At 38.6% G+C, this 13,422-nt stretch overlaps 2 protein-coding genes across 2 annotated transcripts in view; one reads left to right on the forward strand and one right to left on the reverse strand.

Moving 5' to 3' along the window:
* The window catches only part of LOC109378417 (26S proteasome non-ATPase regulatory subunit 10-like), a gene marked incomplete at its 3' end in the record, with an annotated part of 30,644 nt that extends 26,758 nt beyond the window's left edge, over nucleotides 1-3,886 (reverse strand). Inside the window, exon 1 of the mRNA XM_019634813.1 lies at nucleotides 3,628-3,886. The remainder of the gene's footprint in view (nucleotides 1-3,627) is intronic.
* A 5,685-nt stretch (nucleotides 3,887-9,571) lies between these two features.
* Nucleotides 9,572-13,422, forward strand: part of LOC109378415 (rab3 GTPase-activating protein catalytic subunit-like) — a 51,006-nt gene continuing 47,155 nt past the window's right edge. Inside the window, exons 1-2 of the mRNA XM_019634811.1 lie at nucleotides 9,572-9,629; nucleotides 9,731-9,786. Of these exons, the coding sequence (XP_019490356.1) occupies nucleotides 9,612-9,629; nucleotides 9,731-9,786 (74 nt within the window). The 5' untranslated portion in view covers nucleotides 9,572-9,611. The remainder of the gene's footprint in view (nucleotides 9,630-9,730; nucleotides 9,787-13,422) is intronic.

Genomic DNA, 13,422 nt, shown 5'->3' on the forward strand with positions numbered 1-13,422 from the left:
CTGTGAACCAAGGCTGGCGGCAGTATTGGGCCTGAGGCAGTTTAGCAAAAGGCTCAGGGACTCCCAGGCTGTATTGCCCCACTTCATTAATAGCCTCTGGAATCTATTTTAAGTGGCTCTCTTAGCAAATCTTATTTAGGTGATGTTGGGTTCAGTGATACCTTTTTAGATACAGCATTAAAAGCATAATCCACGAAAGAAAAAAGTAATATGTTGGAGTTAATTAAAATTAAAAATTTTTGTTCTGCAAAATACACCATTAAGAGAACAAGACAAATTACAGACTGGAAGAAAATTTTTGCAAAACAAATATCTGATTAAGGATTGGTATTCAAAGTATATAAAGAACTCTTAAAATCCAACAATAAGAAATGAACAACCCAATTTAAAAATGGGAAAAATCTGTGAACATAAACCTAACCGAATAAGATATACAGATGCTCTACATCATATGTCATTAGGAAATTGAAAATTAAAACAATAGTGAGATACCACTATACACCCTTCAGAATGGCTAAAATCCAAAACATTGACAACACAAATGCTGATAAGGGTGTGGAGCAACAGAAACTCTCATTCATTGTTGGTGGGAATCCAAAATGGTGCAGCCACTTTGGAGAGAGTTTGACAGTTTATGTTTAGTTCTTTCAAAACTAAACATAATCTGAAAGTACGATTTAGCAGTTGTGCTCCTTTGGTATGGAAAACTTATGTCCATACCAAAACCTACACACCAATGTTTACAGCAGCCTTATTTACTATTGCCAATACTTGGAAGCAACCAAGATGTCTTTCAATAGTTGAATAGATAAATAAACCGTGGTATATCCAGATGATAAAATATTATTCAGGAATAAAAAGAAATGAGTTCTCAGGTTACAAAAACACATGGAAGAACCTTAACTGCATATTGTTATATGAAAGAAGTCAATCTGAAAAGATTTCATTCAGTATGATCCCAACTCTATGACATTCTGGAAAAGGTAAAAATACGGAGACAGTAAAAAGATCAGTGGTTGTCAGGGATTCAGGAGGTAGGAAGGAAGAATGAATAAATAGAGCACAGAGGATTTTTAGAGCAATTGAACTATTTTGTATGATACAGTAATGGTGGATACGTGTCATTATACATTTGTCAAAACTCATGGAATATACAACACAAAGAGTGAATCCTGATATAAATTATGGACTTTAGCTAATAATAACCTATCAATATTGGTTCACCAATTGTAACAAATGCACTGCACCAATACAAGTGTAAATAATAGGAGAAGCGGTCTGTGTGTGTTGGGGGGAGAGGTATGTAAGAACTCTGTGCTTTCCAATCAATTTTTTCTTAAACCTAAAACTGCTAAAAATAAAATAAAGTTTATTAATAATTTTTTAAACTGAAGGACATTGAGTGGAAGATATTTTTACATAAATAAAAACAGAAAGGATTTGTCACCAACAGACTGGCCCTACAAAATGTGCTAAAGAAAGATCTTTAGTGTAAAGTGAAATGATATCAAATAGAAACTTAGACCTGTAGGACGGAACGAAGAGCACTAGAAACACTACGTATGTGGGTAAATATAAAAGGGAAAGAGGAACTATATCAATTACACCTCAATTTAAAAAACGAAGGAAACTGGCAAAGCAAGTGAACTTACATAGTTGGAAGGCTCTTATATTTTATGAGAAGTGATACAACATATTTACCATAAATAAATTGTGAAAAGCTAAGGATGAATATTTTCATTCCTAGANTATTATCTTTTTTCCCATGGTGATAGATATTTAACTTGTCTCCAACTTCCTACTCCATAAACAACACTGTGATAAATATCCTTGTTCAGGCCTTGTTACGCACTATGCAAGAGTTTTTCTGAGGTGAATGGGCCGAGTGTATTTAATTTCACCAAATACTTCCGGATTGTTCTCTAGAATGGCTGTATAAACTTACACTCCCACCAGTAGTGCCTGACTGTTTACTTTAAGCTCTTTTAAGGGAAGCAGACATTGGTTGATTGCTGTCACTTAATCATCATTATCCTAATCATTAGCATTGCAGAAGTGTACTTGGAACTTTATTAGGGGCTGGCTGAGGGAAGAAACCAGGCCATAGAACATTTGAAAACTACTATACATATCTTCCCCAGCAAACTGCTTTGCAACTTGTATTTATATAGTTATTTTTGAAAATGCAACAGTATTTGCAATATCAGGTAAAAGAAATGCTTTAGGAAACAAATGATAATTAAAACCTATCTTTCAATAAAGCTGAAAATCAGATAGTCAAATAACAATTAGTCAAGAAATATACATTTATATCACCAGCTTATCCATAAAATGGAAGTAAGACACCAAAGGTATTTTTTTTCCCATGGTTATTACTCCTGGCATTGAAATGACAATGTATGCTATGGAGTTGTGGTTTAAGTTAAGTGAAAAATTTCACAGGTACTATCTACTATCTGGAAAAAAAAATCAAAATTAAGATTTAAATCAAACTGCAACCCGAAAATTATCAAATCAAATTACTAAAATACTGGGCAGTGTGGTCATTATTTGGTTATCCATTATCTCACTTACTCAGTAGCAAGTAGAGGAAGACAGTAATGATTGACAATAGCAGTATTCCTATATACAGAGGGTGCCAAAAAATGTATACACACATTAAGAAAGGAAAACTGTATTAAAATTGTAATACTCAATATACCGATAACAAAAGATGAACACAATTCACACTTGACTTCTGCAATTACAAAAGCTGCTCAAAGTGGTTACCATCAGCGTCCAGACACTTTTGATTACTGCGAACTACTGCTTGAGCAATGTTGACCAAAGTGTCTGTCCACTTGTATAAATTTTTTTGGCAACCCCCGGTACAGTTCGTTCTTTCAATTAACAGGGACAGACCCACATTACTTTTGATTAGTGAGCTCCCTTTTCTCCTCTGGTCTTCAATCTGTACATTTCCATTTTAAGTTTTTTCATAAGAAACCTTTTCTCAGTTTTTCCTTTAGGATTATTTTTTGATGAATGATTTTTAAGCCATAATATTTCATTCCACAAAGATTTCTGATATAGCATCTATTGAAGCCCAGTTTCTTTTACCTTTAATTGTGTGCATGATTAATTCTAAAACAAAATCTTTTTTATTACACTGTACATTTGATTTGGAATCTTATGTAATTAAGACAAAACAACCGGAATCCTGTTCCATGTTGAGAAAATATGACCAAGAACACACCACACACCACACACACACACACATAAATAAGACTGAGTGATTACAAGAAAGTTTATACCACATAAAGTTAATACATATTGAGGGGATTAAAATAAAAGATTGTCCCTCGGTATAATTCAACGGAAACAAGTATTTTATATGCTGTTCTTGTTCTTACCAGTTTAGCCTATGGCCTAGAGGCATTTGCATAAAGTATTAGCAGGGATTGTCTCAATATTGGAAAAGTCAAAAATAGCTTATGACAACTCTAAAGATATAATTATTTGAGATGTGGACACAGTTTTCTCTATCAGTTTATCCAATGTTCCTCCTCTGGGACAACTTTTGGGGTGAAAAAAGGTATAACATATGGTATTATCTAAAATGTGATGAAAAGTGGAGATTTGGCTTACCTATGGTACTTTTTGCCAAGAGAGTTGGTATACAGCTGAAGAAACCCCAAGCCAAACAGCAGTCCACATCATCCTAATTCATTGTAGCTCTGATTTCGGGGACAGCTTGTCAACCCACACTTCAACAAGAGATACATTTAAAAGCAGCATAGATTTAGATTTTTTTGTTGATTATTTTCCACTGTTGCACAGCTCAAAGTACTTTAAAAAAAATAATTAAAGCTGGTTCTGCATGCACAAACCCTTCAGTTAGCTGTAAAATGACTGCTTAGTTTACGGGCTGTCACCCAGGCAACCACCCACTGAGCATTTAGCTTGGAGAATTGAAAGCAGGACAATCTCATCCAGGAAGGAAAACAAGCGTTGTACACTCCTCAAAGTTGCTGCTTAAGTGCTTAAAAGAAGTTGCATCCCTGCCCATTTCCATGATTGGCACAATTGCCATAACCACCTCCCCACTGAGATTTTCTCCAAGAAAGCCATACCTTTGTAATCACTGTGATGTGTCAGAAGGGCTGCTTTCCAAATCTGACTGAATCTTACAGAGTGAGAACCCATAGATTACCCCCAAACTGGTTGTATTCTTGGAGTCACACTTGGGAAACCACTGGTGATTGGAAATTCTTACATTAGAACATATTTCTTGTCTCGACTTGTGATATTTCCAAGCCAAAGCTTCAGTAAATGGACTACATTTTTGTTTGAGTCAAAGCTTCAGTAAATGGACTACATTTTTGTTTGAGTCATAGAGGGTAATAAACTCAGATGAAAGAGACTTTAAATTGTGGACTATAAAAGCATACTCATGAGGAAATAGACTCAGGGCACTCCAAAACATAAGGTCATCTGGCATTTTTGTGCTGCTCGTTTTTTTTCCTGCCACTTACTGAAGGATGCACGGGGTTCTCTTTTAAAGATGTACTTTCCATTATATGTACTTAATTGAATAAGGTACAAATATTTTATCATAACAACTAATGTTTATTAATGCTTACTAGTTCAGTCCTTTACATGAATGATGTCATTTAACCCTCACAACAGTTCTATAATCATCATCATTCCCATGTTACAGATGAGGACAGTAAGGCTTAGAAATTTTAAGCTAATAATTGGTAGAGCTAATTGATTCAACCTACTCAGCCTGAGCACAATGTTGAAATATTCACCACTTTTACTATGCTGACACACAGCTCTCACACACACTTCTCTAGTGAGTGAAGACTTCAGGGTAAAAACCACTCAGAGATTGCTAGGTTTATGTATACTCTTTCATCACCCAATTCAAACTGAAGCAATCTGACACTAATCCAAGCACATACAGGCTGTTACTTTCTGCTTTACTCCCTACAACCTACCTTGTTTTCTTCTCCCAGTAGAATAGTACTCTCTCTTAGCTTTTTTTTTTTAAAGAAATTTTTTTGGGGAACAGTGTGTTTTTCCCGAACCCATCAGCTCCAAGTCAAGTCTAGTCATGGAGGGCGCAGCTCAGCTCCAAGTCAAGTCATTTTCAATCCATTTGTGGAGGGCGCTGCTCAGTGGCCCATGTAGGAATCGAACCAGCAACCTTGGTGTTATGAGCACTGCGTCCTGTGCTCTAACCACCTGAGCCAACTGGCGTCCCTCTCTTAGCTTTTATGTCAAGAGAAAGTGATAAGTACTGTGGGTTTCTGATGTTTAGGATCGCTGCAGGGTTACCCTTGTGTTCAGGCTGGTCTGCATTCCATCAGTATTTCAATTGGCTCCCCAAAGAGTAATCCTTTTCTTGTCTCTCATTTTGAGAAATAGTCATTCATTCATTCAAATCATGTTTTTCCAAGAAACTCAGATTTTCAGAAACAGTGGTGAGTCAGGCATGCAAAACAAAAACAATAGTAAGTGATAAGGCCATCACTGTGTAAAAGGCTCTACAGAAGCAGGGACGGGGAGCATCTAACTTTCTGAGTTGGAAGGTGTAGGGTATATTAGTTTTCTAGGTCTTCCATAGCAAAATACCACAGGCAGGGCGGCTTAAACAACAGAAATTTATTTTGTCACAACTCTGAGGCTGGAAGTCCAAGATCAAGGTCAGCAGGTTTGGTATCTCCTGAGGCCTTTCTTGTTGGCTTTCAGATAGCTGCTTCTCATTATGTCCTCACACGATTTATTCTCTGTGTGCTTGCGTATCTGGTGTCTCTCCATGTGTCCTAATCACCTTTCCTAATAAAGATTCCAGTCAGATTGGACTAGGGTCCTCTCGAATGGCCTCATTATAACTTAATCGTTTCTTTAAAGGCCTCATTTCCAAATCCAGTCACACTCTAGATCCTAGGGATTAGGGCTCCAACATACGAATCTTGGGGGAACACAGTTCAGCCCGTAACAGAATTACATTGGGAGTCTTCAGAAAAGAGATAATTATCTGAGCTAAAACTTGAAAGACAAATAGTTCACCAGGTAAATCACAGACAGAAGGACCTTGCAGGTAGACTAAACAACAGCATGTCCAGAGGAAAGATACAAGCACAAAATATTGAAAACATTCAGGGAGAAACATGATCAAATCTGTATTTTAGAAAGTTCCTCCTGATAGCAGGATTGAAAATTAACTGAAGGAGAGGGACAGATAGAAAAATTAGATTATTGTAATGGGTCAGGAAAAAAATAATGGTGACTTAAATCAATAACAGCAAAGATAAATGGAAGGAGCTGAATCAAGAGATTTTTTTTTTTAAAAAAGCATGTTTCAGGTTTTTCAGGAATATGGTAGGCTATGTTATTTAGACCAATCCTTCTACAGTTAACAAATAAAACTGCTGAGTAAAATATTTTAGAATTTCCTTAACAGTAAAGAAAAACTAACAAGGTAATAAAAAATTACCAGGCCAAAATGTAGGTGAAAATGAGAACCCATATTCCTATCACCACTTTTTTTCAACATTGTACTGGAGATTTTAGTCAGCATATTAAGGCCAAAGAAAAACAGAAGAATAAAGGAAAAGATAAAAAATGTTAAAGATTGGAAAGAAAGAAACAAAATTGACATTATTCATGGTTAATATGAATGTTTATGTAGAAATACAGAATTAATAAAAATTGCTGATTTGATCCTCTGCTTCATCTAATCTGTTGTTGATTCCTTCTAGTGTATTCTTCATTTCAGTTACTATAGTCTTTATTTCTGAGTGGTTCTTTTCAATGGTTTCTATGTCCTTTATGCTTGCTATCTCTTTGTTGAAGTTCTCACTAACTTCCCTGAGCATTCTTATGACCAGTGTTTTAAACTCTGTCTCTGATATGTTGGTTGCCTCTGTTTCATTTAGTTCTATTTCTGGCAGTTTCTCCTGTTCTTTTATTTGGGACACATTTCTTTGTTTCCTTATTCTGCCTGCCTCCCCTGTGTTTGCTTCTATGTATTAGGTAGACCTCTTCTGTCTCTCAATCTTTGCTGAGTGGCCTAATGTAGTATGTGTCTTGTGTGGTCCATTGGTGCAGTCTCCCTGATCCCCTGTGTGTGTGTTCTGGGAATGTCCCTTGTGTGTGTTGTGTGTGTTCTCCTGTTGTAGTTGAGCCTTGATTGCTTTTCGTGCATCAGTGGGTGGGACTGACACCCAGGCTGACTGATTGTGAGGATTGACTACATCCATAGTGTATGAGTTGCTGTGTGGGGGCTGACCTCTCAGAGGAAATTCATCCCCGTGGGCTCTTGTGCCTGTTGAGACCCCCCCCCTTTGGGTGTGCTGCTTGTGGAGCTAACCAGGTAGTGCTCTGGTATGGTCTGAAACTGGCCTCCGGGTATGTTGTTTCTGGTGTCTCTTGGGAGGGTCTCTCGTGAAGGTCAATTTCAGCCTTGCCTGTGACCANGTTTCCATCCCTAAACACAAAATTTCTTCTGGACTTTATATGAGGCTTCTTTAATTCTCTTTCTATATTCTCTTCTTAAATCACACCATCTATTCTTATTATTTAAAATACCCCCAAATTCATATCTTCACACCAGGTCTTGCCTCTGAGTTCTATTCTTATACCCAACTTTCTCCTTCACAACTTCCCTGGAATGTCTCACAAGCCTGTCCGACTTAACACTTGCCAAACCAAACACTACTTTCCTTGCTCCTTTCCATTTTTCTCATCTCAGGACATGGCATCATCCTCACACAGTTGCTTAGACCAGAAACCAGAAATTTGTGTTTTATTCCTCCCTTTCCCTTATCCCTACATTTAATTCATCATCCAGTTCTGTCTATCTATTGTATCTCCAAAAACGTATCACATAAGTTCACCTGGTCTGCTGACCACCCTAGTCAAAGTCTCCCCACCATCTCTCACTGGATGCTTTAATAGTCACCAGCTGTTCCTACTTCTTTTGCCCCCACCCCATCTATTCAGATAGCATCCAGGCTATTAAAAAATGTAAATTGGATCACATCACTCTCTTAAAACATTTTAGTGACTTTCATTGTGCTTCAAATAAAGTCCAACCCTGGCCTGGAAGGTCCTATGTGGTCTGGCCCACAACTACTTCTCCAACTTCATCGCAAACACTGTGCTCTAGGTGCTCTTCTTTGATTCGTTAGACAGATCAGACTTTTCTGCCTTGGAGCCCCTGGACATGCTATTCCCTCTGCTTAAAAGCCTTCCCTACCCCCAATCTGACTGCCCCCGTTGTATACTTGAAGATTCTTCTTGTCAAGGTTACCATTAATTAACCTCCACATTGCTAACAGTGATGCTGACACATGTAGCACCTCTTCTTTCTGTTCATGCAGCAAATTTCGTTTCCCTACTGGAAACTGAGTTTCCATTTTCAAGCAAATCCTGGAGATGCTATCATTTTATTTGTAAGTACTTCAGAATGTATGAGATATAATTAAGTGGTAGCTAGAACCCCTTCTGTTTCAATGACTTAAAAAAGTAAAGTGTTCGTTGAAAAGCATGCTGCTCTTCTCAGAAACCAGATAACTAGCATGGTGATTTTTATTTCCTGGATTAACCAAACTGCGTAAATTCTTAGAGGGGGTGAGGGTAGGGAAGTGTGTCTATTACAGCACCTAGCTTAGTGCCCTGAAATCAATAGTAAGAGGATGAATGAAAACAAATTCAATGTGCTTTTAGTATAGTTGGTATGCAATCTCATATTGGTTATATCAGCTTCGGTATACAATATATGATTTGACATTTTTTATACCTTAAACTGTGATCACCCCACTAATTTTAGTAATCATCTCTCACCGTAAACTTAACGCAATGTTATTGACTATATTCCTCTTCCACTTTTCACCCATTCCCCTCACCACCCCCTTCTCTTAATCAACCATCCCCATGGTCTTTATTTCTGAGTGTTTTTGTTTGTTTTGCTTCTAGATTCCACATATCAGTGAAACCATATTTGTCTTCCTCTGCCTAACTTAGTTCACTTAGCATAATACCCTCTTCAGAGGTTCTCAACCTTCCTAATGCCGCGACCCCTTAATACAGTTCCTCATGTTGGGGTGACCCCCAACCATAAAACGATTTTAGTTGCTACTCTATAACTGTAATTTTGCTACTGTTATGAATCGTAATATCTTTTTGTTTTCCGATGGTCTTAGGCGACCCCTGTGAAAGAGTCGTTGGATCCCCAAAGGGGTTGCAACCCACAGGTTGAGAACCGCTGCTAGATCCATCCATGTAGTCCAAACCAGCAAGATTTCGTTCTTTTGCTTTAGGTCTTTTAATACAATCTTTTCCATGGGAATCTAGGGCCTTGTTTTACCTCTTTGCGTCTGTTCCCTTCCCGAATTCGTTACTTTACAGGAAAACTTCAAGTTCAAACCATTTTATAAAAATCTAATTATTTCAGCCCTAGAAGACTTTTTCTAAGAAAGGCTCACTAACAAGGAGAGGTGCCTCAGAGGGCGGGGCTACAAGAGGCCCCGCCCCAGCGTGCTTTAGGCCTTTCTTTCCCTCCTCCCCTTGACCTTCTTCGCTTTTCCCAGCAGCCCTAGCGCCCGCCGGCGTTCTTCAAGATGGCGGCTGACAGTGAGGTGAGGTGTTTGCTCTTCTCTCCCTATCGCGTGCGTTCGCTCCTCCGCGACAGCGCCCCGTCCTGACTCTCTCTCTTTTTTTTTCCTTCCCCTTCCCGCAGCCCGAGTCCGAGGTATTTGAGATCACGGACTTTACCACTGCCTCCGAATGGGAAAGGTAAGTGAGTCGTGACACTAGTTAGCAGTACTGTGGGCCCTAGCGTCCGTCCGCCGCTTCTCCAGCATAGACAAACCATATGTGACGCCCCTTTGGGAATTGTAAGGGTCAGGGGCACCGGCGTTTCCGCCTTCTCCCATCTCGGGTCAGCTGAAAGCCTCTTCCGCGTCTGGCGTCAGACAAATCCCGGCCCGCCCCCGTCAGTTAAACCCTTAAGACTCCGGCTCTCAGAAAAAGTTTTGTTTACTCTCAGACCACTTTCCTTAGACTTTGGTTGTTGCGCACACGCAGAAACAATTTTTGTGGCTAACACGCCTTGTTTTCATTTACGTTTAACTCATTTGTTATCGCAAGCAATAAACTTCGCAGCTGCTTGTTGCCTCTCACTGACATTGGTATACCCTTTTCAGGGGGAGGCCTTCAGCGTACTTACTGGTGGTCATCCATCGGCCACACTCCCACCATCTCCATCCTGTCTTTTAGAATAACCTTTTAAAATAGTCTGCATGTGGCTTTGGAACGCCTTAATTCAAGTTGTTACATTTCAGTGGGTGANCTCTTCCTGGGTGAGGCAGATCGGTCACTGGTCACTGGACGGCTGCTCATGGCAGCTCTTGGCAGCTCACGCTGGCTGCCCGGCCACTCATGTGGGCTGCCCGCCACTCACAGTAGCTTATAGGAGCTCACTGCAGCTTCACTGCAGCCTACGCCGTCGCTGGTGACTCACAGCAGCCCAGCTCCAGATCGAGCTGTTGTTCACCATCTTAGCCGTAGAGGGTGCAGGTCACTGGCCCTCATGTGGGATCCGAACCGAGGCCCTGCTTCTCAGAGCCAGCGTCCCAAGCCAACTCTTAACCAACGCGCTACTCGGCCTGCCCAGAACTAGCTGCTCTTTACTTATTATTATCATCTGGAAGACCTTCAATGACTTTATACTTGAAACTTCCCGAGGGCAGGCACTTTGTTTTTATATTTTTATTTCCCAGTTTCTAGAACAGTGCCAGGCACATAGCAGCTGCTTTTAACAAATGTTTACTGAATGAAAAAAATGACTGACTGAATGGTGAGTGTATGAAGACTGCACCATTTCTCTTGAAATCCCCTGGAGATTCCTTGCCTTGTTGACTATACCTTTTCAGTTCAAGAAATAGTGGACTAATTATTTAAAATATAAGGTATTGTGTGTGTGTGTTCTGAAAGGTCACTTGAATATTTTCCTACCAACTGACTTTACAAAGAGTTTTAAGAAGTTGGATAACCATCATGCGTCCCTTTCTAAACTCTATTATAGTTCTTTATGTCTTATCTCAGACTGTGAGCATGCTGAGGGCAAGGGTTACTCTTTGCATCCCTCCACAGGATTGACCACAGTGCCATGACAGTGGATGCTTAATAAATATTACTGACTGAATGAATAAATGCTGTTTGATAATTTTTATTTAGCAAATTTCTCTCTAAAGAGTTTCTTGTTCTCATAGCATGTTGTCCTCCTCCAGCTGTACCTTCTATTACAATTGTTCTCAGGGAAGCATCATAGAAAATTCCTGCTTCTCTCTGCACAGAGGCCATCAAGGTAGATGAGGATGGTGTAGTCCCACTGTTGTTCCTTTTCTTACAAACAATGTTTGCTCTCTCACCAAGATCTAATTAAATGTTAGGTTCCCACATTCCTCTGAGGACTAAGCCAAGGGTGATTTTTCCAGACTTTTGATTTCTTAAATTCCCTATGTGTCAAAATTCTCCCCATCGCCATTATTGGTAACACCTTGACATAACTGTAAATTATGCCAAAAAGAAAATGCCCTTGCATGGAAAAGCCCTTGCCATTGGATGTGTAGCAAAATAGCTCTTAAGATAGAAGAAACAAAATATTTTCTGCTTTGTGAACCAGTGAAAATCTAATAAAAGTGTGTCTCCCCTGGGTACTTTACATCATTAGCATGCTGGCTTCACACTTCGCTTTAACAAATAACTTACTTTAAAAGTTTCTCCTGGGAGAAGACAAGCAGCCAAAAATATCTTGGAAGAAAACTTTACCTAGCAACCTGATAAGGCTGCTTCATACAGTTTCTAAAATTTAACTTCATGCAGCAAAGGCTTTGTGATTTTTTTCGTTTCTGATGTTGGTATGTATGGAAACTTCTTCATGACTAAGCAAGGAGGAAAAAAAAAAGTAATGCCTTACATGTGAGTAGCATTTATGGTTTTCTTTTTTTTAATTATATTTATTGGNAAAAAAATCAGAGTGGCTATTAATATCAAATAGACTTTAAGACAAAGAGTATTACCGAGATAAAGAGAAATGTTTCGTAACAATAAAAGAGTCAATCATCACAAAGTCATAACAATCATACATTTGAGGCAAAAATTGACAAAAATAAAGAGTCAAAAAGAAAATTCCACTGGAGATACAATAGTCATTGGGTGGTTTAGTCAAGGATTTGTAAACCAGCTCTATTGCTAGAACAGTCAGTGGCCCTATCTTTAGAACATGTGAATCTGTGTAATATTACTATGACTATATACTTGTTTTGGAACACATAGTTCTAAATTAAGCTTAGACAGTTTGTTTTGCACATCATGGTTTGGTACAGTTTATCTGTTTTATGAGTCAGGAACACTTCGCTTTGCATGTGGTTGTTTCTGTTCCAATTCTAAACTGGACAATTTGAAATGTATTTTAGAAATAGAATTAAGAGGATACGTTGAGAAGATTGAAATTGGGAGGTGAAAGACAGGAAAGGATCAAGGAAGACTTAAATTTGGGACTTAAGCAAATGTAAAACTGAAGGTGTCATTTGTTAAAATGCAGATAGAGGGAAAGATCATTTGGGGCCAAAAAGTCAAGAGTTATGTTTTGGACCTACTTAAGTTTGAGATTCTTGTTAGTCTCCTAAAAATTGGTATCAGGTAAGGTAGCTGGATAGAGCCGCCTGCAATTCAGGGGGTGTTATTTGGGTGGGAGATAAAAACTTGAGGATCATCTACATATGGATGACATAAGATCACCTTTAAGAGTCAATGATTTTAGTACTTCTTTTCTAATATATGGCTATACATTTCCCTCTATGCACTGTTTTGCTGTATCACATAAGTTTTGATATGTTGTATTTTTATTGTAATTTGCTTAAGAATATTTTCAAATTTTTCTGATGATTTCTTCTTCGATACCTGGGTTATATGATTTTCAAAGATGTGAGAGTCATCTACTTACAGATATAAGGTTAGATTACCTGAAAGTGTACCTGAAGGAAAAAATGGGGGCCCACCGATTTATTCACTTAACTTCAAAAGACATCTTGAATGTCTTTTTGTGCAAAGCATTATTCTAAGCACTGGAAGAATATCAGATAAAAAAGAAATATAAATAAATAATCAAGGTAAGATGAAATCGTTATAAATGCTATGGAGAAAATTAAAGTGAAGGAGACTGATAGTTATGGGTAAAAAGGAACCATATTTGATTGAATGCTCATGGAAGATGTTCCTTGCAGGTAACATTTGATCTGTTTCTAGAATGAAAAGAAGCAGCCAGCCTGTTAAATAGTTGGAGGCAGAGAGTTCTAGGCAGTGAGGACAGCTGGCGCATGAGTCCTAAGGTATATCAACATAACATGTTCAAGACACAGAAAGAAG

This window comes from Hipposideros armiger, unplaced genomic scaffold (genome assembly GCF_001890085.2).
Source record: "Hipposideros armiger isolate ML-2016 unplaced genomic scaffold, ASM189008v1 scaffold_1967, whole genome shotgun sequence".
Classification (NCBI taxonomy): domain Eukaryota; kingdom Metazoa; phylum Chordata; class Mammalia; order Chiroptera; family Hipposideridae; genus Hipposideros; species Hipposideros armiger.